The 24,504-nt window shown below is 28.5% G+C and overlaps 2 protein-coding genes across 3 annotated transcripts in view; both read left to right on the top strand.

Annotated features, from left to right (window-relative positions):
- LOC113376611 (kelch-like ECH-associated protein 1) overlaps nucleotides 1-4,314 on the top strand; it is a 36,716-nt gene extending 32,402 nt beyond the window's left edge. For both annotated transcript variants that reach the window (XM_026616597.1, XM_026616596.1), the window contains one exon: nucleotides 4,223-4,314. The gene's annotated coding sequence lies outside the window, so the exon portion shown is untranslated. The remainder of the gene's footprint in view (nucleotides 1-4,222) is intronic.
- Nucleotides 4,315-17,667: 13,353 nt separating this feature from the next.
- On the top strand, nucleotides 17,668-23,792 carry LOC113376283 (stromal interaction molecule homolog). The gene is made up of 12 exons (XM_026616187.1): nucleotides 17,668-18,132; nucleotides 18,198-18,343; nucleotides 18,422-18,541; nucleotides 19,156-19,268; nucleotides 19,338-19,453; nucleotides 19,748-19,920; nucleotides 20,283-20,420; nucleotides 20,833-21,000; nucleotides 21,078-21,236; nucleotides 21,732-21,831; nucleotides 21,902-22,123; nucleotides 23,674-23,792. The coding sequence occupies exons 1-11, from the start codon at nucleotides 17,943-17,945 to the stop codon at nucleotides 22,030-22,032; spliced, it is 1,554 nt and encodes a 517-aa protein (XP_026471972.1). The 5' UTR covers nucleotides 17,668-17,942; the 3' UTR covers nucleotides 22,033-22,123; nucleotides 23,674-23,792.
- The last annotated feature ends 712 nt before the right edge of the window (nucleotides 23,793-24,504 follow it).

The following is a 24,504-nucleotide window of genomic DNA, read 5'->3' as shown; positions in this document are numbered from 1 at the left end:
TGTTCGGCCAGGGTTAACAAACATGAAGATAGCGAAAAACAAAAGAAAGTGATCACGTACCACAGAATAAAATTGGTGTTGCCAACGCAGTTTTTTTTCTAATTTAACTAACATTAATTTGCGTAAATTTATATTAAATTGACAAATGAACTATTCTCCTATTCTCTACATGTCAAATATAAGTTCTCTTAAAGCCGTTGGGAGCGCCTCTTCAGGGGGGCGTACAGTTGTTTCCAAAATAAATGAAAAATTTTGACAAAATATAAAAAATTATGTTTTAAATAATTATTTTGTATGTACATTTTTACATAATATTGTATATTAATCTGTAGTGTGATAATTAAATTGCTAAAAAAAAAATAGGGGGGCGCAACAATTTTTTCGTAAGAACGGGAGGGCACGGTAGGAAAAGGATGGAAACCACCGACATACAGAATGAGTCATAATAAACGCACCGAACTTTTTACTATAATTTATATACATACAATAAAATAAAAAGAATTTACTCGAAGGTGTCATTTACCACGCTTTTGACACAAAATAAAATTTTACTTGAATAACGAATACGCAAAAACCATCGTACCCTAAATTAGCCAATCATATGAAATACTTTTATAACCTTAGAACTCTAGATTTTAAATGAGCTTGAAATAAATATTCTATACTATATTGACATACTGACTACTTAAACGTTCATACTTTTTACCTTCTACCAATCAATAAAACTATCTTAATTATCAAATATTTCAATATGAATGTACATCGGACATCTTGAATTTTTTGGGCATGTGCGGATAAAATGTACAATGATATTGCGCTTCTATTTGCAATGTTATATCGAACATAACAGCATCATAAGTTTAATGAAAATGTTAAAACTAAAGTATAATATATGTTTAATGTATTAAGCATAAAAAGGACTCACCAATTAAATGGCTATCAAAGGCAATATCCAAAATTATTCTTGCAAAAACTATATCCCTTTTGATTCTCTTATGTACGGCCAGGGTTAACAAACATGAACATAGCGGAAAACAAAAGTAAAGTATAATCACGTAGCACAGAATAAAATTGGGGTTGCCAACGCCGTTTTTTTTAATTTAACTAGTGTTAATTTTTTGGGTCAATTTATATTGAATTAGCAAATGAACAATTCTCGACAATACAAGTTCTCTCACAGCCGTGGTTTCCAAGCTGTGGGGACCGCTTCCTCAGGGGGGCGTACAGTTGTTTCCAAAATACTCTTCGAAAATGAAACCAGAAATTTCGACACGATATAAAAATAAACCACTAAATAATTTTTTTTTATAAGAACAGGGAGGCGCGGTACGAAATGTTGAGAACCACTGACTTACAGAATGAGTTCTAATAGACGTACCAAACTTTCGCTATAATTTATATACAAATAGTAAAATTTAAAAAATATCTATAGTATTATTCATCACGTTATTAATAAAAAATAAAATTTTACTTGAATAATGAATACGCAAAAATCATCTTGCCCCAAATTAGCTGATCACATGAAACAAAAAAAGTGCCGTCACTTTCATAACCCTCAAAATTTTTAATATTCTATACTATATTGACACAAAGACTACTTGAACGTTCATACTTTTTGATTTCTACCATAAACGATTTCAATAAAACTATCAAATATTTCAATACGAAAATAATCTACGTACATCGGACATCTTGGCATTTTTTGCATATGCGTGTAAAATGTACAAGGATATTGCGCATTTATTTGCAATGGTATATCGAAAAAACAGTATCGTAGGGATTAAAACTAAAGTATAATATATGTTTAATGTTTTATGCATAAAAATAACTCACCAATTAAATGGCTATCAAAGGCACTATCCAATTTTTTTCTGGTAGAAATTAAAACACTTCTGATCTCTTATGTTTGGCCAGGGTTAACAAACAAGAAGACAGCGGAAAACAAAAGTAAAGCACAATCACGTAGCACAGAATAAAATTGGTGTTGCCAACGCAGTTTTTTTTAATTTGACTAGTGTTAATTTTTTGGGTCAATTTATATTGAATTAACAAAGAACAATTCTCAAATTCTCGATATGTCAAATAAAAGTTCTTTCACAGCCGTGGTTTCTAAAATACTACTTTCGAAAATAGCCAAACATTTTGACACGATATAAAAATAAACGAGTAAATAATTATTTTTAATGTATATTTTTACATAATATTGCATATTAATTTGTAATCTACAAATTAAATTATAATATCAGTTGAGTATTTATGAAATTAGAATGATAAAAAAAATTAAAGAGGCACATTTTTTTTAAGAACAGGGGGGCACGGTACTAAATGTTGAAAACCACCGACTTACAGAATGAGTTCTAATAGACGTACCGAACTTTCGCTATAATTTACATACAAATAGTAAAATAAAAAAAATATCTATAGTACTATTTATCACGTTATTGACACAAAATAAAATTTTACTTAAATAAAGAATACACAAAAATCATCTTGACCCAAATTAATGCAAATCATAATATCATAATCATATGCAACAAAAAAGTGCCGTCACTTTTATAACCCTCTACATTTTTAATGAATTTGAAATAAATATTCTATACTATAAGGACGCACAGACTACTTAAACGTTAAAATGATCAAATATTTCAATACGAAACTAATCTACGTACATCGAACAACTTGACATTTTTTTTGCATATGCGTGTAAAATGTACAAGGATATTGCGCTTCTATTTGCAATATTATATCGAACACAACAGTATCATAGGTTTAATAAAAATGTTAAAACTAAAATATAATATATGTTTAATGTTTTATACATAAAAAGGACTCACCAAATATATGGCTATCAAAGGCAATATCCAAAATTATTCTTGCGAAAACTGTATACCTTTTGATTCTCTTATGCTCGGCCAGGGTTAACAAACAAGAAGATAGCATAGAACAAAAGTAAAGTACAATCACGTAGCACAGAATAAAATTGGTGTTGCCAGCGCCGTTTTTTTCTAATTTAACTAGCATACTCTTCTTTTATCTATGCATGTAATAATTACATGCTGATAATTGAAGACTATGGCATAAATTATTTCGCTATTAACTGCTGATTACCGTTCATATCCACACATAAATAAAATACATGTATTAAATGCGAATAAGAATGATATGTCATTTAAGTGACATGTAAACTTGATATTGAGTATAAAACTATAAAAATTACATGATTTCAAGAAATTTTGTAAAAATGCAAAACCGTGAGTAATTCAAATTAAATATAAATGGACTTATGTCACTTTCAAAACAAACGGCTCATTTGTTTAACGTATTTATGCTGTCATCAAAATTAAATAGTTTTTGTATTATAATTTATATTGATAGCTTCATTTTAATAGTAAAATATTATTTACCGGTGACCATAAAATATTATTAAAAAATGGTGAATGTGGAAAATATTTATAAATAAGAAATTAAATAAATAATTTTTCGAGACAAAAACAGGATTGAGGTATGATAATGTTTAATAGTAGGATATTATTTACCGGTGACTATAAAATTTTATTAAAAAATCCGAACGATTTTCCAAGAATGTGAGAATCTTATAACGAAGTTGTATGCCTAGGTAGGCTGCCAATATTCATGTCACGAACACTTGCTGTTAGTTTATTTGTATTGTTATATCAATAAAAAAAATCAGGCAAGAGATAGTTCTGCACCGAGTTTCAGAGCAATGAGATATTCTTGGGTGTTGTTCGCTGCAAAGTCCCAACGGATCGCCCCAGGACTTTGCGCTCTACTAAGATGATGTTTGTGTTTTCCATCAAACGCTCTCTAGGATTCTAATGATATTACAATTCTATATCTCGGATTCTTGTCTGCTCGATTTGATATCTTGCTTTTAGCAAATAGTGCAACTTCGTATAAAATACTTTGATAGAAAAAGTAATCGGATTAGACATATATATTTCGGAAGCAAAAGCATTGCAATAACATTCTACATAAGTATAAGTTGTGAGCTTAAAATATAAAGTTATATAAAGTTAGCATGTGAGTCGAATTCGATAACTGGCGGTTCACTTCTAGTAGTTGTTGATTAAAATAGTTTCTATTTACTGAGATGAGGAAAGTTGATAATGCTTGGTGAAATTTTTCCAAAGTTGAATACTGATTTTTTCTATACAATAATACCCTGCTTAAAGCTGTTTTGTTTAGCGCTCTTTTATTTTAGGTTTTAGATTAGATAAATGCAAAAAAATAATTCAAGAATCAGTAACTAGTTATTCTAATGATGATCTGATGCAAACTGGGCAAGACCACAACAAAATAATTAATAGTCGTGATTTCGAAGAAGAGCAAATGAACTTTCAATAATGTTTGTTTCTGAACACTATCACTGAATTTATGGATTAATATATTGAAAATCGTCCAGATTGGTACAGGAGTTCAAATGCAAGTAGGTACGTTATAATATACATGTATATATTATATGCTATATTCACTTATCAACAGCTTCTAAAAAAATGCATAAGACAAACACATTAGGATAAGGCGGGGCATGAAGATCCAATTTTACTTTTAGCAATTATATTGTGAAAGCTAAACCAATTATCTCATGATAAATAGCACATATCAAACAAACTACTATCTGACCATGTTCAGTAAAAATCCCAGCTAATTCATCATTGTAGAAATATATTTTTCTGCTGTTTTTGAAAAAATTGTATTTGATTTTACAAAATAATAGCTACATTAGGCAAGAGATTTGTTGTAGTTATTCAATCAATGCAAAATATAAATATCAAGTGTGTAATTTCAATACTGTAAATAACCTTTATCAAGTATTTTATGAGAAATATTTATCAGCAGAGTTGGAATAATTATTTATTTAATTTATCAAGTGTAAAATTGCTTTTTTAACTTATTTTTTTTTTATTTACTATTTTTTATTTTTTACACGTTTCCCAGGGTAAAGGTTCAGTTGTTTTTTTCTGCCCTACTCAGGTGTAAGCTTCAATTGAGGTTATATGAAAAAAATGATGAATATAACTAAAAATTATTAATAAACCTTATACAGTGGCGTCGGAAGCAAATTTTTGATGGGTGGGCTCGTTTTTTTTCTTTTGTTAGACAGCCTGTGTGCTTGTTTTTTTTTTAAAGACTCAAGGTGGCTCAAGCCCACACGGTTCCGACGCCACTGACCTTATAAAACAATTTAATAAAGTATACTTAAAAATTATATTAAGGTCAGTGAACATACTTCTGTTATGAATTTTCAAACATAGTCGTTTTTCTCTCGATAATAAAGTCGTAGAAATTAAGGTGATGGCTGGTTATACATTTTTTTTCCTTAAATTTACTCGTTTTTGAGATATTGTTGGTGGACCTTTTACCTGTGGACCTTTAAGCCGTGCTCCACCCTAATACTTAATGATCCAATTGCGAGTAATAGAAGCTTTCAAAAAAGGCACTCAAAATCTTTACTTACTGCATAATATTTAAATTGAACGAAAACTTAAATTGAATGAAGTGTTTTTCGTAATTTTTTGATTGGCTATATATTTTTGGTATACGCGTAAGTTTTTTTTGTCAGAGCTTTTGATAAGATATTAAATAAAACTTAATGATGATAAAGTAGAACGAATATTATTACTGCAGTTTCATTCAATCCAAAAAATGACTCTAATTCGTAACGAAATTTTGCAACATTGATTAGCATCTCATTTTTCTGCAATGTATCATCCTATATCATCTATGTATCTGAAATGTTTGTCATTAGTTCGATTTTGTCAAGATTCCCGAATGTTTCACTGACCACATTTCAAGACAGTTGAAAATAGTAAAGCGATATAGGAGAAAACATGTATTACCAATGCATCATAGAATTCTCTTGTTGATTTTGTCATTGGATCTTTATTGAATCTGATGCAAAATCGCGTCGAAATGTTTATACAAACTCATGAATACTCCCCGCATGTCGATGGTGTTGTTACAGTCGGATTGGGTTACTTTACGTTTGCCGTCAGTGTCAACTCGACGAGCCAGTATCTGTTTCACGTTGATTTAGCGCGCTATTTATCTTATGATTACATGTCAGATTATGAATAATGTTTGAAAAAATTGTTCTACGAAATACGACGGTAGTTTATCAATGGCTGTCATTTGAATGTCATGCAGATCTTAATGATTAGACAGATGCTCATTCGCGAATTTAAAAAGTGCAGTAATATTTTTTTTATTTTATCTAGTGATATACAGCCTTGTGATGTGTTTATATACCGTGAATGTGGTTAAATATGATATTTCTAGTTGCGTTCACATGTTACGGTTTTTACCTGCAATTCAGAGGTATTTAGAAACAAATTAATGAGCTTTTAGTCAATATTGAACAATTTTTTTTATTTATAGTTTATAGTTTGGTGAAAAGTCTCAAACATAAAGAAAATTTATTATTATTAATTATTTAATGTTATCCTAAAACTTATATGTGAAAAATTTCTCAAAATAAATACACCTATCTCCCGCTTTACACGAAAGATCGGTTCTATAAAAAACCGTGTAACTCGAAAAATTCACTCTTATATGGAAAAACCGTGCTAAACGCAAATCACTATAAATAACTTTCACCTTTTTGTCAGTTTTTTTTAATATCATGAGTAACAAACACATTGAACGTAAAATAAATATTATTAAATTTAATATCAAAGACATTTAATAAATTATAAAAATAATAATTTATTTCAATAGTAAAACAGATATAAAAAATGTATTTTAAATATTGCATTTTTTATAATAAAAATTAAAATTAGGTGTTCATTTAAGTTGTTTCCAATAAATAAGACTTAATATTCTATTTTTATTCAAATTTATTTGCTGCAAATATGAGAAAATTATAATTTAGTGTTTATAATTTTGTATAAATATAGGTGTAGCAACTTCTAGGAAAATTTAACTCATATACGATGAAATGTTATTGAGCATCCATCTAATATCTAATAATAATAAAACGAATTTAATAAACTATGTCTTTATTAGAATAGCATACGTTTCGAGTCTCGATTAGAAATATGTCATTAATTATTATTTTGTAATTTTTTAATGTAGCACTAAAGATGGGTCAAACGAAGACTCATAACGTATGCAATTCTAATAAAGACATTCTCTTTTATTTAATTCGTTTTATTTTTTTAGTAATTCGTTTTAAATTTTAGTATTTTCATTATTGCTTATGCATGTGTAATATTAATATTTGGGGTTTTAAATATTTTACTTATTTATTTGGAAAATTCTATGCAATTTATTCCATTGAGCAAATCATAGAGAGCAAAAAAAAATCTAGTCCCTCATTATTAAACATAACACTGGTACTTCACGTTGGATTATTTTAATTTAATTTTATAATATTTAAAATATCAAAAAATGGATTGTAAACTTCTAATTGATACCGTAAGGACCGAATTTTATATGTATTCATCTTTATTTTTACATCGTTTGTCAGATTGTTATTTTAAGATTAAATTTTCAACGGATTTTAAAAGCATTGTCCAAAGATTAGTAAAAGATGCAAAGAAATTATATATTTTTTGAATGATATTGAAAAAACTTATTATAAATTTTATATCCGAATCTCGTGTTGGCGCCCCCTAAGGCGTGCGTCCGCATTTTTCGCATTCAAGGTAGGACCGGCCATGGGTATGAGTAAAATTTAAGGTGCTTGTTTATTATTTCTACTTACAAACGAAGTTAAATTAAAAACTTGCATTTCTTGATGCCGAGTATAGTACACAAACATCTTTTCTTGTACTGTATTTTTATTTTATCGCGAGATCTTAGATGTTATTGATTACACACCCCAAACCTTTTTCATACCAGAAATCAAAATAAAGCAGAATCGGTAATTCAATATAAACATGATACGAAAATTGTAATTGAATTGGTCAAGCCGCGTTCATTCGGAACGGTTAGCAAACACCGAATAAAAATCACCGATTCTTCTGTTTAATCAAGCTGCAAGGGGAAATCAGTGTAAACAAGGATAGAGCTATTGTCTATAAATTTTGTATATACATAGTAGCAGATCATTTCTCACTCAGGTCGAGATATGTAGGGTAGAGGGGGCTTAAAGGTCCGCGGGGAAAAAGGTCCACCTCCAATATCTCAGAAACCAGTAAAGTTGAAAATTGTTCAACACCAGAATATGAAAGTAGAGGAAAAAATATTTTTAACCAGCCATCACTTTGATTCGTACGACGTTCCTATCGGGAAATAAACGGTAATATTTGAAAATCCATAACTATAGTGATTTCCTTTTCGTTTTTAGTTTTTTTTGGTTGTGAGCGCTGTTGTTTAGTTCACGAGACCTTAGTATAATTTTTATGTTTTAAATATTCTAGTTGCAAATCAAAATATGAAAATACAAGGGTAATATAAATTATCTGGTTAGAAACATGAATCAACCAGTCTATTGAGTTTTAAATATCTTATTCACAAGTCCATATCTTATTCACAAATATGTATTTAGTTCCTAAACGATTTTAAATATAGCTTCCACTATGCTTTGTTTCGAGCTTTCTATATGTGGACGACGCCTTCTAGTTAACAATTCAAATTATATTATTAATTAAAATTATTTTGAATTGAAAAACATGCCAAAAATTTCGGCAAAAAAAATTCACAAATACAGTTATCAAATGGATATAGTTATTCTAATGGCTTTTAAACATTGACTGTGTAACAATAAATGCAAATAGAGAGCAATTAAAAATTTCTGTCAATTACAATTTTAATAAAATTACAAGATAAACTCACACATATAATGTTTACGCCCCTGGGCGGCATATTTCATTTTTTAAATAATATATCTTGAAATTCACTGATTATATTTTTACTAAATAAAGATAAATAGTTACTGTAACTATTCCTCTACCAAATCAAGTAAAAATAATTTTACAACGGTTGTTCAATATTTCACAATTAATCATTTTCTAGAACAAGTACGGTGTTACAACTTACCCCCTGTTTGGTAACGTCTACCAAAGCAAGTAGTAACGACAAAAAAACGAATAATACGAAAAAAAATTGTTTGGCTTCTCAATATTTCCTCTTATAAATCATCGCAAACTATATTCAATATAGATAAAATATAAAATATCTCCTATGATATAAATTTTTATCATAAATCGACGTAAACTACAATTATTATCATAATATATATAAAAAATGTCTCTTCTAATACAATTTACATTTGCCCACATCTTACAAACTATAAAAACGTCTTGAACCTGTTTATAATTCTTGTATATTACAACTAGCCCCAAAGTTTTATTTCAACTAACCTCAGGTGTAGCTTTTTACATTAATCAAGATAATTATTTGAACAATATAGCAAACACAAATACGTTACACATTATCAAAAAATGATAAATTTAGAGCGAAATAAGATATATAAAATTCAAAATTAGTCGATAATAATAACTCAAACCTAAACATGATAGTAAAATTTTATATTACATGTTAGAAATGACGGATCTGCACATTCTGTATATCGTGACGGCCTTTGGGACAGTGGCTATGAAAATATTATGCAGGACGGTTTACATGTCCAATTGAGGCAAAATAATATTTCAAGATCCTATTAAAAAAACGCCTGTTACTAGTTACCCCCGTTAAATATAGCCCTTAGCGCAATAGGGGCTATAATTACATACCCAAAAGGCGAAATAAATTATTTGTTGAAAAATACTGGTTGAAATTTATAAGGTCGTGGCATGTTTTATTGGCACAGTATCCGAAATACAAGAAGTTTTCTTCAGATGATCAGATTAACTGATGTTCATATTGTTTTGTTGAACAGTAATTTATTACAAAATTTTAGAACTATACTAATGTTTTAGACAAAATAGATTACGTTTAATTTTTTTTATCAATTTTTACCTGTGCTGCCATGATAATTTTGGAACTATACTAATGTTTTAGACAAAGTAGACTACGTTTAACCCTCCGTCGGTCGGCGTGGTCTGGCCAGACTCTTTTCGACTTCAATTAAAAAAAAAAAAAATACTTCTAGTAATCCTATCGACTTGAAATTTCTTGACTTTTCCTAAAATTTCATTAGCTGTCGATCAATGAAAAAATCAGGATGAAAAAATGTACAGAAGGATAATTATAAGGATATTAACTTTTTTATACTTCGAACGGTCGGAAAGGTCTGTCTACAGATGTCTGTCTATACATTTTGTATGAAATATACGCTTTTTGATATATGTAAACCAGTATTTTGTCTTTTTTCATGGTATTTTCTATTCAAACTGCGTTGTTTATATTCTTTGCTATGTGTTCTAACATGAATGTTAGTATTTTCATGACGAGAGTTCCTTCAAAACCTACCAAACTTATTGGTAATCGCAAACTCTGAAAATCAGATGAGTAATGCACACATTCATTTCAAAGGCGCCGAAAAAGAATAAATATTGTTTTTCATTGATTTAAAACAGAAAAATTAACAAAAAAGCAACGATTTTTTTACATTTCTTGATTTTTTTATATAATCGTTAATACATAAGACACCAAAAACTCATTTATCCCATATAAATGCATGTAAAATAAATGGTGGTCCAGACAGACCTTTCCGACCGTTCGAAGGTGAAAAAATATCCGACCGACGGAGGGTTAATTTTTTTTATCAACTTTTACCTGTGCGGCCATGATACGTTGTCTCTCCTTGATCAATATACATTTTGCACAAATGCAGCCTTTGTACGTACACAATTTTTTATGTCCTTTAAGTCCCGAAATTATACCATGATTTCGGCAACGCGCACACTTGGGTACTCGTACTCCCTTTGTAACTCGTGAACTTAACATTTTAATAAATTAATAAATAACTCAATATTTTTATATTTTACTAGGATTCATATAACTATATTTTATTTTATTTACTATGTATTATTTTGATATACTTGGCATTTTTATGCTTTGGAGGTCTATACACTTGTTCGACGTAAACAAAACTGCGGTTTGGCGGGTTTCTGTAAGCCGATTGGAAACCCTTCGCCGAGTTGGGCCGTAACGACTGCGCGACGCGCGCTCGTCGCCGTGGAATACGCTATTGGAAGGAAGCGCGACCAATGACGTAGTCTTTGCGGCCGTTGGGACGGCGTTAAAGCTCAAAGCCACGTGCTTTTTACTCATTTTCTTGCGCTTTCCCCTTCTAAACGGTTACGCCTTGTATCCTGCAATTAAGAATATTTAATAAATACGGTATCCAGAATGAGAAATCAACTAATATTTAGCGTGTAATACATCAATCAATCACGTATGGAAAGATTGAAGTTTATTTATTTTTACTGCAATGAATAAATCGAAAAATAAAAACAATTTGGAAAAAATATAAGGCGTAAATAAAATATTAAACAATAATTTATTGCAAAATTTTATATATCTTATGTCGTTGAATGTAAGTCGTTGAACTTGAATATAATATATATATATATATATATATATATATATATGTTAAATTTTTATAATTTTGATGTTGAGATATGTGAGATTCAGTCTTCAGGGCAATACATCAATTAAAAACTTGTATGACTTTAAAACATTTTTATTTTTTCTATACGTTCGACACATTGTTTTGTGTCATCTTCAGTGGACTATGTAATTGTAATAATCCTAATTATTTCCTAATTATAATTGTTCACAATGTACAATAAAACCAATTCTTGTCACTTTAAATTGAACAATATATAAATTTTAGAATAGTTTTTTTATGAAATTGTAAAGTACATCCCGCTATTCCTGAAGACTGAATCTCTTATATATATATATATATATATATATATATATATATATATATATATATATATGATAGTTTTGTCGATGTTGATACATATTTGAAATAATTTTGCAGCACAATCGTCGAATTAAAAAAAAAGATTAAATAGAAAAATGTAATAAATATATATAAAAAATAATAATTAAATTAATTAAATATATATATATATATATATATATATATATATATATATATAGGGTAGAGCGAGGCACAAAATTCCAATTTGTCTTTGAGCAATTATATCACTACAAATAACACATATCAAATAAGCATTTGTCTAACTATGTTCAGTAAAACTCGCAGCTAATTCATCATTGGAGAATTGTTTTTTTTTTGCTATTTTTCAAAAATTTGTAATCTGTTTTTTTACCCCATAGGGGGGGCAAAATGGTATGGCCAGAGGGCAAACAGGTTCAATGTTTTCTTTTAAATTTTAAATGGATTTTACGAAGTAATAGCTACATTATTCGACCAATGCAAAATATAAAGTTTATGGGTACATTTTTTACTGTATATGACCTTGATCTGGTATTTTCTCAGCAATATTCATCAACAAAGTTGTAGTAACTATCTATTTAATTATCATTAACTTATCTATTTAATGTTTTGTTCGACGTTGAGACATATCTTGAATAATGATTTTCAGCCAGTCGTCGAAATAAAAGAAACAAATAAATACAAATATTTATTTATAATATACATTTCGATACGGATTGTGTGTCATCATTCAGCAAATTTCTTTGTTAACAGTATCTAAAAAATGTTTACACAGTTTTAGAAAATAAACTTAATTTCATATTTTAAAATAATTAAAAGATATACATACCATACCCGGAAAAAAACATTTTTTTGAATAATACCTTAAAACCATATTTTTAAATAATTTTTTAGATACAGTTAACAAAGAAATTTGCTGAATGATGGCACACAATCCGTGTCGAAACGGATTATATATATAAACCATGGACCTGCCTTCGGGCATACTTCCATTTATTATAATTTATTATTATAACACGTATAATTTATTATTATAACCTTTTTATAACAATCAGATATAGAATCAAAACAGCTAACAATAAGTAAACATCATGAGCATAAACTTAGTAATGCAATCCAATTAAGAAACTTATCGTAAGAGTGAACTTAAGTACTCATTTGATATTTTATATATTGGAAAGATTGGTTTTTACGTATTATGAACGCATTTCAGCTAAACGCTAGAAAATTATCGAGATTAATGGACAAAATCATAGTTTAATTAGTTGGATTTGTCCATAGGTACAATATGACGATGATGCAAATTTAATAGTATAGCTTTAAGAATTGTTCTTTTCCAAACTTTTTTACTTTTTTTTCAAGGCATTGTCATATTTTGCTAAATAATCGGAATTAAATTATATTTTTTCTCCTTTAGAGTCGTTTAGAGTAAAAATGCGCATGTGAATATATTTGTGTATTTCTGTTCATTTTGATAGTTAATTCTTACTTGACGATTGCTGAGAAGAATCCAATCTCGAAAGTTTTGCGTATGGTAACATTTATAATTCAAAAACCCACTAAGTACGTATTTGACTATTTTATCTTGCCACAACATATTTTACTCTCAAAGTATTCTTCCAAATCTTATATCAATGTGTTCTTTTGCATTCTTCAAAAGTCACTCCCACGAACACTTACGACCAACCCTCACCCTCACCACGTCTCGAAAATTCACTCACATACTACTGATCTTACATCTTGTATCTCATGTATATATATTCCTCTACCATACCACAAATTATACGCTCCGACAACCTCTACTTGCAAAGAAAATGTAGAGAAACATCTGGATTGATCTAAAAAAGATATAATGTAGCCCAAGCTTATATATGAACAGATATAAGCTTGCAGATTGTATCACAATTGAATTTGCTCTAACTGCTTCATTAGATTTAATAATATGTTTGTAATTTAGGTAATTTACTAGTGAACTTGTTCTTCCGGATTTGTACAATGCTTTTAAGTAATCACTTGCATAAGCACTTCTTTTGAAAATCTATTATGCTAAACTTGATTTATTGGTAATAAATTTCAATATTTTGCCGGCGATTGTTAGATTGTTTAGATTATTAATTTATTGTTTTGAACAGCAATCAAAACTTAAGTGTCCTATAAGATGCTAGGCTAAATTGACTTATGGCTTAATACTATATCGATTTTAGTCAGGTGGCAACCCAAACAGTTGTTTTATCTCTGTGTGATAAATTTTATTATTACAATTTCTGTAATAGGGCGAATATGTTATTGATGCAGCAATGCCAGATGAGGGCTATTTTTGCTTGGAAACATATTGCTATTTATATTTCCAAGTGAAAATCAATGTAACTACAGTAGTTGGCTGAACTATTAACAGAATAATTAAAAGCCAGAAGTGCAGAAATAATATAATATTCATGGTAGTGGACCAAACTTTAATATGGAATTAGATATAGTAGTTTAACTACTGATTAACATCAGATCAGGCTTCTCGGAGCGGGACTTCTGATTCAGGTCCAGTCGCTTTAGCTACTTATCTACAAGTGAGTCCTAATATGGCAAATGCTTTATATATTATTAATTCCATATTAAAGTTTAGTTCACCATAAATACTATTTCTTTTATATTATTTCTGCCCTTCTGGCTTTTAATAATTGTATCAATGAAACGTTTAAATCAAAACTTGTTTCCCCATACCACCCCAAGCACTCATTTCCTTGGTGCATTCTGTAAATATTTTAGCCATACCACAAATAGTATTGCTTTCTGTACCATCCACATGACAAAAACAAATTTGAATCGATTAAATTAATATTTGATTACTAAAACAAACATTTATTATCTAAATTAAATATTAATATTTATTTTATTACGAACGGATGCTCCCTCAGCTTTCAGTCCAATAAACCATTATCAAACATAGTAAAGACAATGCAGCATTTTAGTAACTTTTTTGGGATAAAATTTCTTCAAAGTAAGAAGAGAAGTCATATGATTTGGTTCATTTTAATTCGGATCAGTAGTCATATAATTTAGTTCATTTTGATTCGAATTATAAGTCGGATGAGTTGTTTGATTCAGTTCATTTTGTTTGACGTCAAGGTCTGGGGCGCCCTGTATATATATATATATATATATATATATATATATATATATACATATACATATACATTCTTCCATACATACATATTTGTGTATATATATGTTTATTGAAATAGCAATAAATACGGTAATAATCATGATATTTTTATATAATAAAATAAGAAACAAATATTTAATCAAATTTACAAATAGATACAAATCTCAAACCATATTTATGAATAAAAGCAGTATCATATGAATGAATCGACAGAATGAATTGTCTATATGTTTCAATTGTATTCATAACAATGCATATGCGTGTACAACAACCAATTTAAATTGAATAACATTCTAATCCGTTTAATTAAAGAATGTGGTCCATGCAATATACATTTATAAGCTGCTGTTGTAGTTCCAATTCTTATCTGTAAGTATATTTACTTTAATATGTTTCAATAAAAATCTATTTACTAATCTTATCTTAAACTAAGAAGTTGCAATTGATCTAATAATAAGTATTACATTAGCATTAGCGCATTGATTTTATTCGCAAATTTCATTTTTAATGTGTCACGGTAAACTAAACGCAAAATCAGTTGAAGCAGATAATTATATATAAAAACGGTACTTATGTTATTTTTACATATTGTATTCAAATTATACATTGTCTAATAATCGGGCATAGCATCGATAAAATCGCACATTTTTTTAAGAATTTATTTTACATCCATACGTTTCGACTATAGTCCTAGCTTTCATTCAGTGGAAAATTAAAATCAAATTCAAAAACTGAAACAAAAAAATTGAAAAAATTATAAAGAGTTAAAAGTACTTACAATTTGTTAATCTTAGTGTTACAAACAGAAAATTCAATAATCCATGGTATCAGGATATGGTAATGCACTACGCTATGCAATATAAATATTAAACTGTATTTAAACAATATTTTACAAAATACTAGCTTTAAAAAATCACAAATAGTATGTGTGCAATGTATATGTGTTATCCGCAAACTGGTTGAAGACATAATGGAGAATGTTTTTTAAAAAAATATTCTAATTGTGGAATCCTTGGACATATTTTTTATTGTTCTGCAAGAAATTTGGAAATATTGTCTAAAAAAAGGTTCATTCCTGTTATTTATTGCTTTATCATTATAAATTGTTAGAAATGATCCTTCACTAACTTCTCCTTTTAAATAAACTTTCTTCGAAGTCGAGTTAAAAAGGTCTATCTAAAAGTATTAATGTGGTCCGTGAACATAGTTCTAAGGGACTTCTTGAATTGCTACTGTGTTGTTATAGTCGTTTAATTAAATTTAGGCTCGTTTCTCCTGTGTAAATTAAATTGCAATCCAGGCAAATTATTTGATAGACGATATTTTTAAGTTATAAGGGTTCGAGGTAAAAATAGTTCGATATTCGAGGTAAAAATAGTGCTAGTCGTTGTACTAAAGTTGTTTACCAAAGTCCTGATTTATAGAAAAAGATTTTTCCAAGGAAAATACAGTTCTTCAATGTATGGTAAATTGTTATGTTCGGAAGGGTTAGGTCAATTTTCTTCAATATATATATATATATATATATATATATATATATATATATATATATATAATTAAATATGTAATTGCGATACAATCTTTAGTTCTATTTTTACACAAATTAAATCTAATTGTAAGTTTATTTCTGACCGCCTCAGGAACTTAGTATATCAGATTAATTGCTCTACTTGTGAACCTTTTTATATTGGAGAAACTAGCCAAAACCTGAGTAAGCGCCTTCATCAACATAAAAATAACTCAAAAAATCCCAAACAATTCAAAACCTAAATAATTTAAATCATAATATAGATTTTTTCAACTCAAAAATTTTACGTACGTTTAGAGAACGTAATTAAAAGAAGATTCGTTGAGAGTGGCTGAGGGGTTGTTTTTGCAATTGCATAACGACAGGGTCATAAACAAACGATTCGACAACACGGCTCTGAACGAAACAAACACGTGGTTCCTAAAGAGCGTGTCAATTTTTTTAAAAAAACGACAAGATTCCATCGATTTTTAAATTTCTCGAAAATTTCAACACATATGTGTTAAATGTGTAAGATAGAAAAAACGTGACATTTCTATCTTAGACTCCGGATAGTAAATACTCTAGGCAATATAATAATACATAGTTTCGTTTGATAAATACATAGTTTTGATGGTAAATACATAGTTTCGACAACTTGTTAAGTTATTCATGTTTATTCGTGTGTTTTATCATCTGTGATGTTAAAAAATATATAATTTACCACTGTGCACATACTCATACCATGGGTTAATAACGTTTTCATGTGTTATATTAGGATACAAAATTGTGTTTTATTATTATTATTATTATTGTTTTTCTATGAAATTTTTTACATATAATTTATTTAGTTTTAATTTTCATAGTTAAATTGATTGCAACTGAATGAAGGCTAAGATGCTAGCTGAAACGTATGGATTTTAAATAAATTTCTAAAACCTCTCATACTATTTTTATTGATATGTAACGCCCGATTTTTAAACTCAAATATATTATATCAACATCAAATTCAAGACTATTCTAATATATATATATTATGTGTATATTATGTACATTAAACAATTTATATAACCAATTGTAAAAGATTAATTACTTGCCGATTTTACGTTTGCTTTGCTTGTATCGATATGAATATCGTCAGTGGAATCAGTGGGATACTCGCTCATTGGCGCATTGGCGTTTCAATGTTATGTTATATGTTATTTTTACAGTGGTAACGCCGTGTCGTGCCATAAAATGATGAACGTTCGCTAGTTGTCAACATATACACAATAACATTTCTCATTTGTTATAAGTATTTGTAAAAACAAAAATTTTGAGACAATTTATAATGTAAAAATATCTGTCAAACATTTCCAGCCAATTGTTTTTTTCGTCAAAATTTAGATTTTGTGATGGTGACGCTTCGAAACTGTTTTTTGACAGTCACACGATATATATTATAATTGACCTGCAATATGGAAATTGGTGTTTTATTAGTGATTCTTTGCCAAATTCTGTTAAATCCAAACGTAATTGTGGTGCGGGCCGAGGTCACTTCAGATGTTGGAAAAATTAATAGCCCTCCAACTCAAAACAGCCATGGGAAAAAAAACTCGTATTCGGTGATTAGTGAAGTGATCTCGCAAGCAGTGAACGAAGAAACTAGTAAGTCGAAATAGGTTTTAATTTTTTGCATTAGGAAAATTATTCAATAATTTTTTTTTCTGAAGGCTCCAGCGCAACTTGTAATGATGATTTAGCTTGCCTCGCCGCTGCTGCCGACCATGATAAAATAGGTCTCGAAGCAATTCAATCCCTTCATAAACAACTTGATGATGATGCTAATGGAAATATTGATTTATCTGAGTCTGATGATGTGAGTAGTAACAATTCATTCACATAACCTTAAATTCATACACTTAAATTGACCAGTTAAACTGTTACTTTTTACCAGTTTTTACGAGAGGAGTTAAAATATGCTTCAGGCTATGAAAGGCGACAGAAAGCCTTTCATTATAATGATGATATGCATATTTCTGTCAGAGAATTGTGGGAGGCTTGGCTGAGATCAGAGGTTAGTTAATGTTAAGGATGACATAATGAGATATTTTCTTTAATGAAACATTGAATGTGATGTGGAGACCATATACTCCATCGAATTAAGTATTGTTTATAGTTTATAGAAATTACATAGTACTTTTATAACACAGGCCTACAATTTTTTTTTTTTTGTTTGGTGCATCAAATGTTAGAGCTGTTTCTTATAGTATTTTTTGCGCTGATTTCAAATCTGCAAACCATTTTTTTGAATCAGCTCTAGTTTGGAACTTGAAAAGAAGTTCCCGAAACCAGGTCCATTCTAGGTCGTCACGGAAAAGAACTTTTCACAGTGCCCCAACTAAGGCCAAATGGGTCTTGTAAGTTTGTATGTAAGAGTAGGCATATCTCATTAAAATTACATTCTGAATTGTATTACTATTTTGTACTTTCATTCCTTATATATCATATATATCATATCTTGAAAACTAAAGCTCATAGAAAAAAAACAATGTTATTTTTAAAATCAACGCCCCAAATATACTTAAAAACAGCATTAAAATCTTTTGCACCATTTTCTTTGTTGGCCTGTGTAATCTGTTGTTCAATATCATATTGTTTATTAATCATGCTAGTACTTTTCTATTATAGGTTCATAACTGGACCGTTGAACAGACTTCAGAATGGCTAGCGCAGAATGTTGAACTACCTCAATATGTACAAACATTTGTACAAAATCGTGTAACAGGAGCCAAATTGCCTAGGTATATTTTCTATAACAATTATTATTATGCAATTGAATTTTTCTCATTTTATTTTATTTTTTTGTTCAGGTTGGCCGTTAACAATATGAATTATGTAACTAATGTTCTAGGTATTAAAGACCCTATTCATAAGCAAAAGATTGCTTTGAAAGCAATGGATGTGGTTCTGTTTGGACCTCCAAAAGGTATTAATTTAATCATAGAAGTTTTAAATATGTTTTTTTATTTCATATGAAATCAATATGTTTATATTTTATATGTTTATAACTTTTCATATAGATTTAATTCAATTCAATTCTATTCGGCAATTTTTTTATGATTTTTCTTAATTATAGTTACATAATTTGATATGTTTTGTTGCTTATTCAGATGATAAATATTCTATGTCAGATAAATGTTAGCAAATATATAGTAATTAAATTTTTGGCAGATGATATATTTGTATATACGCTTATATATTAATGTTTTCATTCTAACAGATTCTGGTAATCGATGGAAAGACTTGACACTAGTAGCGCTTCTAGTTAGTGCTATCGGTGGATGTTGGTATGCATATCAACAGAACAAAAATGCAAGAAAGCATCTTAAAAGAATGGCACAAGATATGGAAGGACTGCACAAGGCAGAAGTTGCATTAGAGGATCTCCAGAAGGTAAAATTTTGAGTATTTTAAATTAGTATCATTTTTTAATGAAATTTATTTCTATATTTATATAAACATAGTATATAAATAATTTTAAATAATTTTTAGTATGATGTTTTTATTCATTTAAAGTTGTGTTATAAAACCTTGAAAAATTTTATGTCTAGAAACATAAAGACTAGTTGTATTGCATGAATGAAACATTTTTGGATATTGATTGCGAAAAACCATATTATAGTGAAATTGTTGAAATATTACAAAAGTGTAATTTGACTTTCAATAATTATTTATAGTTTCCTGAATTGTACTACAGTGGGTAATGAAATTAATTAATCATTACTCTATATTATTAATTTAAAAAAATTAAATAGGAACTAGAGCGTGCTAGGTTAGAACAAGAAAATGTAAATACAGAGAAACTGAACTTAGAGAGAAAGTTGCTTGAAACACCCCAGCTACCAATTACTGGATCTGATCTAGAAGTACAAAAATTAAAGCAAGAGAATGAGGTAATTTTACATTGATTTAAATTCAAATGTTTTTTGTTTATTAAATATATTAGTTACATCTTTTCTAATATTACTCAGTGAAACTTGAAGCAGTGAAAATCATTTTAGTTAAAATGTTGTGTGAACAGGTGGTTTAAAATAAGTATAATATGCACTCAACAACAGTCGTGCACTGAAATATTATGGTTTATAAATGATTGTCATATATATTTTGCTAATATATGTATCTAACGATACATATTATTAGATATTTTACAATATGAATCATAACCTTAATAACATATATTAAATATATTATTAAATGAATGAATGTTAAAAAATGGATCGATTTAAATATCTACAAAATTAAAAGTTGGACAAGATAGTTATTGATCTTAGCTACAAGATTATCATTGACATAAATCATTTTTAGATGTTAAGATTAAAATTATCTCAAGCTGAAGGTGAATTGGAAGATAGATGCTGGGCTGCTCCTCAAGGTCTACAAGCCTGGCTGCAATTGACTCATGAACTAGAAAATAAGGCACACCAGAAAAAGAGATTGAATGCCGAAAAGCAATTATCACAAGCAAGAGATGCTGTATGGTTTTTTTTTATTACTTCTAATTCACATTATATTTTATATCATTACCAAATACTATCAACAAATATTTTTAGTGTGAAAAACTGAGGAAAAAGAGGTCAAGTCTTGTTGGAGCTTTTGTTTCCACACATGGTAAATCAATTGATGATGTTGATAGGAGTATAGTTGAAGCTAGAAATTCGTTAAGTGAGGTTACAAATGAACTACAAGAAAGAGTACAAAGATGGAAGCAGGTTGGTATCCATGGGATGTATGTAACAAAAAATGAAAAGAATAGTTACACAAATGTTATATAATATTAAATATTTTATATAACACACACACACACCTATAATCATATGTGCTTATATATAAAACTTTTATATAAAAAAGTAAGTAACATTGAAAAATATTTAGCACTTCTTTCTAAAATATACACTTGTAATATAAAATTTAATTAAGACTTAATGATCATACTGAAGCAGATGTATATATAATGACTTTGAGTAAATTCAAGTCTATTTTTGTCTGGGGAGATTATTTTTCTTCTGTTCATTATCTAGCCACACTTATCACAATTATGATGGAAAGTCAACCTCTGTTATGTCGATTTTTAAATATTTATGTTCATATGAATTTACTTTTTTTTGTTTATATATATATGTATTTATGTGTATACATATATATTTTGATCATTTAACAATTAAAGAATAAACAGATAATATATCTACAACTTTGCCCATGCATAGATCGAGGCTATATGTGGATTCAACATAATCAACAACAATGGACTGCAGTATTTGGAAGGATATTTGTACAAATCTGGTAACTCCACGAAGGGATTACGAGGTAATATTTGAGCATGACTAATATCAAATCTTTTATTTGTAATTTATAATCAAAACAATATATATTGAAGGTCGAGTGAGCGGCAGCCAGGATGACTTAGATGAAGAGGGTTCCCTATCCTTAGGGGGGCATGGTAAGAGTCCTGATGAAACACTGATCTCAAGTGAAAATTCAACATCAGACTTTTATTTGAATTCGTGATTTTCATTCTCATGTATAAGAATATATTTGAAATCTATATATGGGATTGATGGAGTGGCACCCTAATCAGATTTAAATTATTGCTTTGACGGTTAGTTACCAGCAGCATGTTTGGTAAGATAAGAGCGATACTGCTGTATTTAATATTTAACTTCAGTGCTTATTGAATTGATAATTATTTGATGCTTTAATTTGTTCTTGGAAATTTTTGGTAGTTATTTTATCACATTAATGGAATGTTAAAATGGATAAATATGCGAAATATTCATTTAACTAAGGTTATATGTGATAATTAGATGATTAGAACTTTTATATAATTATGTATGTATGTACATAGTATAGATCATGTATTTATTAATTTTAATTATGTATTTGAAAATTTGCTATACTATTTTTATCTGGTGCGCCGATACTTTATTTTTCACTGTAACCAGAAGTAATACTGCGAATTTTAGCTTCATAATTAATACATTAAATGCTTGTGAGATACATATTTTTGGGAATCTGCAATGACCATGATTTACTTGATCTGCAGAATGTTTTATTCATGTAAGGCAGTGGGAAGTGTTCGAGCGCAATATTCACATAAGAAGTCATGAAAATTCATTTTAATTGAAGAGTATTTTTATGTCCAAACAAAACTGTTATTTTTCTTATTCTTGTTCATTGTTATTTATTATTGTTGGAATGTTTGAAAGGATATATAATCGGGATGAAAGAGATATTTGTATGAAATTTATGTAAATGCATTGGGTAGAATAATGTACAGGAAAATTACATTTATGGAGATTTTTTCTGATATTTTAAATATTTGATGGAAAATTGATTGTTGACATTACATTACATTAATCTATCCAATGATCTGTGTTAACTTAAAAGTTTTCTGGAATAAATCCTTACATAATATTATTGTGTTTATCTGCTGCATTGGGTTAGTTTCATGGGAAATAAGTTACTTAAATGCAGTACAGAGGTAAGAAATTATATTATTGGCATGCATTAGTTAGCGCTTTTTTATTTTTGTATATGGTATTATTATTGCAAATTAATATTTATTGCTTCAGTATATTCTGCTATAGCCAGTTTACTAATTTTTTCATTTAAATCATATTACTTCTCTAGAAATATATGGTTTATTAACTAGAGTGTTTGTTTGAACTAAATACACTATTTTTATTATTTTATTTAAATGTATTGTGAGGTCGTATATTTTGAATTTGAGTTTTTCTATTTGGCTTCCTTTTGTTCAGAACATAAACAAATGAAGAGTCTATTGTTAATTTAACTATTGATATTTTCATGTGTGGTTATTTTCATTCATTCATTTGGAAATGTAATAGCTTATTTTGATTAATTGGCTTCATATCTACTGTTGTTGAATAAAACGTATAAAATATAATTATATATAAAGAAATAAAATTGCATATTTTGTACATTGTACATTATATTGTTCAGAAGAAATTTGATTTATTTTTGAATGTTTGTTATAAAGAAATTGTTAAAAATGTTTGTTCTGCAAAAGATAGAAACCCTAGGAATCTCAATAAATTAATGATTTAAACTAAAATTATGTGACATTTTCATCTACTATTGACTTTGTTATTATGTATTGACAATTTATTTTTTTTATCCAAAATTTAGGTTGGGCAGAGGAATCTTCTGGGAGCGAGGAAGCAGAGAGTATTTGCACAGAACCTTCAAGACAAACTACACCTTCTCAAGCTATTCCAAGCACTACAGCTCAGTTCATTGTCGGTTCTGGAGAGAGGTATAGCAAATTTCATACAGAGCTCTGCAGAAATATGTCAAGCATATTATTAAAATTGTTTTTCGTATAAGATGTAATATCATACCATAGCCAAATACACACACACAGATATATATATATATATATATATATATATATATATATATATATATATATATATATATAAACAATATGAGTGAGTTCTTGAGGGCGATACATCAAACAAAAAAAAGGCAAAGATTTATAAAATAATCTTTAATTCCAAACGATTCGACATTCAATTTAATGTCATCATCAGTGGATATTGAACATAGTATTTTATATCTAAAAATGTGTACACATCACAGAATTTTGCACTAACATTGATACAACCAACCAGTCGATAATCATGAATTTTTTTAGTAAGAAAAATGAGAGTTTTGTTTTACAAAACTGTGGAATTTTTTTTTAAGTATTATTGCACAGACCAGGGGCTATGTTATCTCTACACAACCCGAGGCCAAAGACTTTTTTTTAAATTGAATGTCGAAACGTTTGGAATTAAAGATTATTTTATAAATCTTTGCCATTTCTTTGTTTGATGTATCGCCCTCAAGAACTCACTCATATATTTCAACATCAAAATTAACTACTAAATCATATAAACAATATATATATACATATATATATATGTGTGTGTGTGAGACACAATCTTCAGAGCAATACGTCAAATAAAAATTATAGAA

Source organism: Ctenocephalides felis, unplaced genomic scaffold, assembly GCF_003426905.1.
Source record: "Ctenocephalides felis isolate EL2017-DRISC unplaced genomic scaffold, ASM342690v1 CF-g0.4_SCAFFOLD_01886, whole genome shotgun sequence".
NCBI lineage: Eukaryota > Metazoa > Arthropoda > Insecta > Siphonaptera > Pulicidae > Ctenocephalides > Ctenocephalides felis.
Note: the sequence above shows the minus strand (reverse complement) of the source record. Positions and strands in the feature narration are given on the sequence as shown.

Bases quoted from the DNA above. Each gene is read 5' to 3' on its own strand.
- LOC113376283 (XM_026616187.1), top strand. From the start codon at position 17,943: ATGGAAATTGGTGTTTTATTAGTGATTCTTTGCCAAATTCTGTTAAAT. The intron at 19,269-19,337 runs GTATATTTTCTA...TTTTTTGTTCAG, and splicing joins ACAGGAGCCAAATTGCCTAG to GTTGGCCGTTAACAATATGA. The intron at 19,921-20,282 runs GTAAAATTTTGA...AAAATTAAATAG, and splicing joins CATTAGAGGATCTCCAGAAG to GAACTAGAGCGTGCTAGGTT.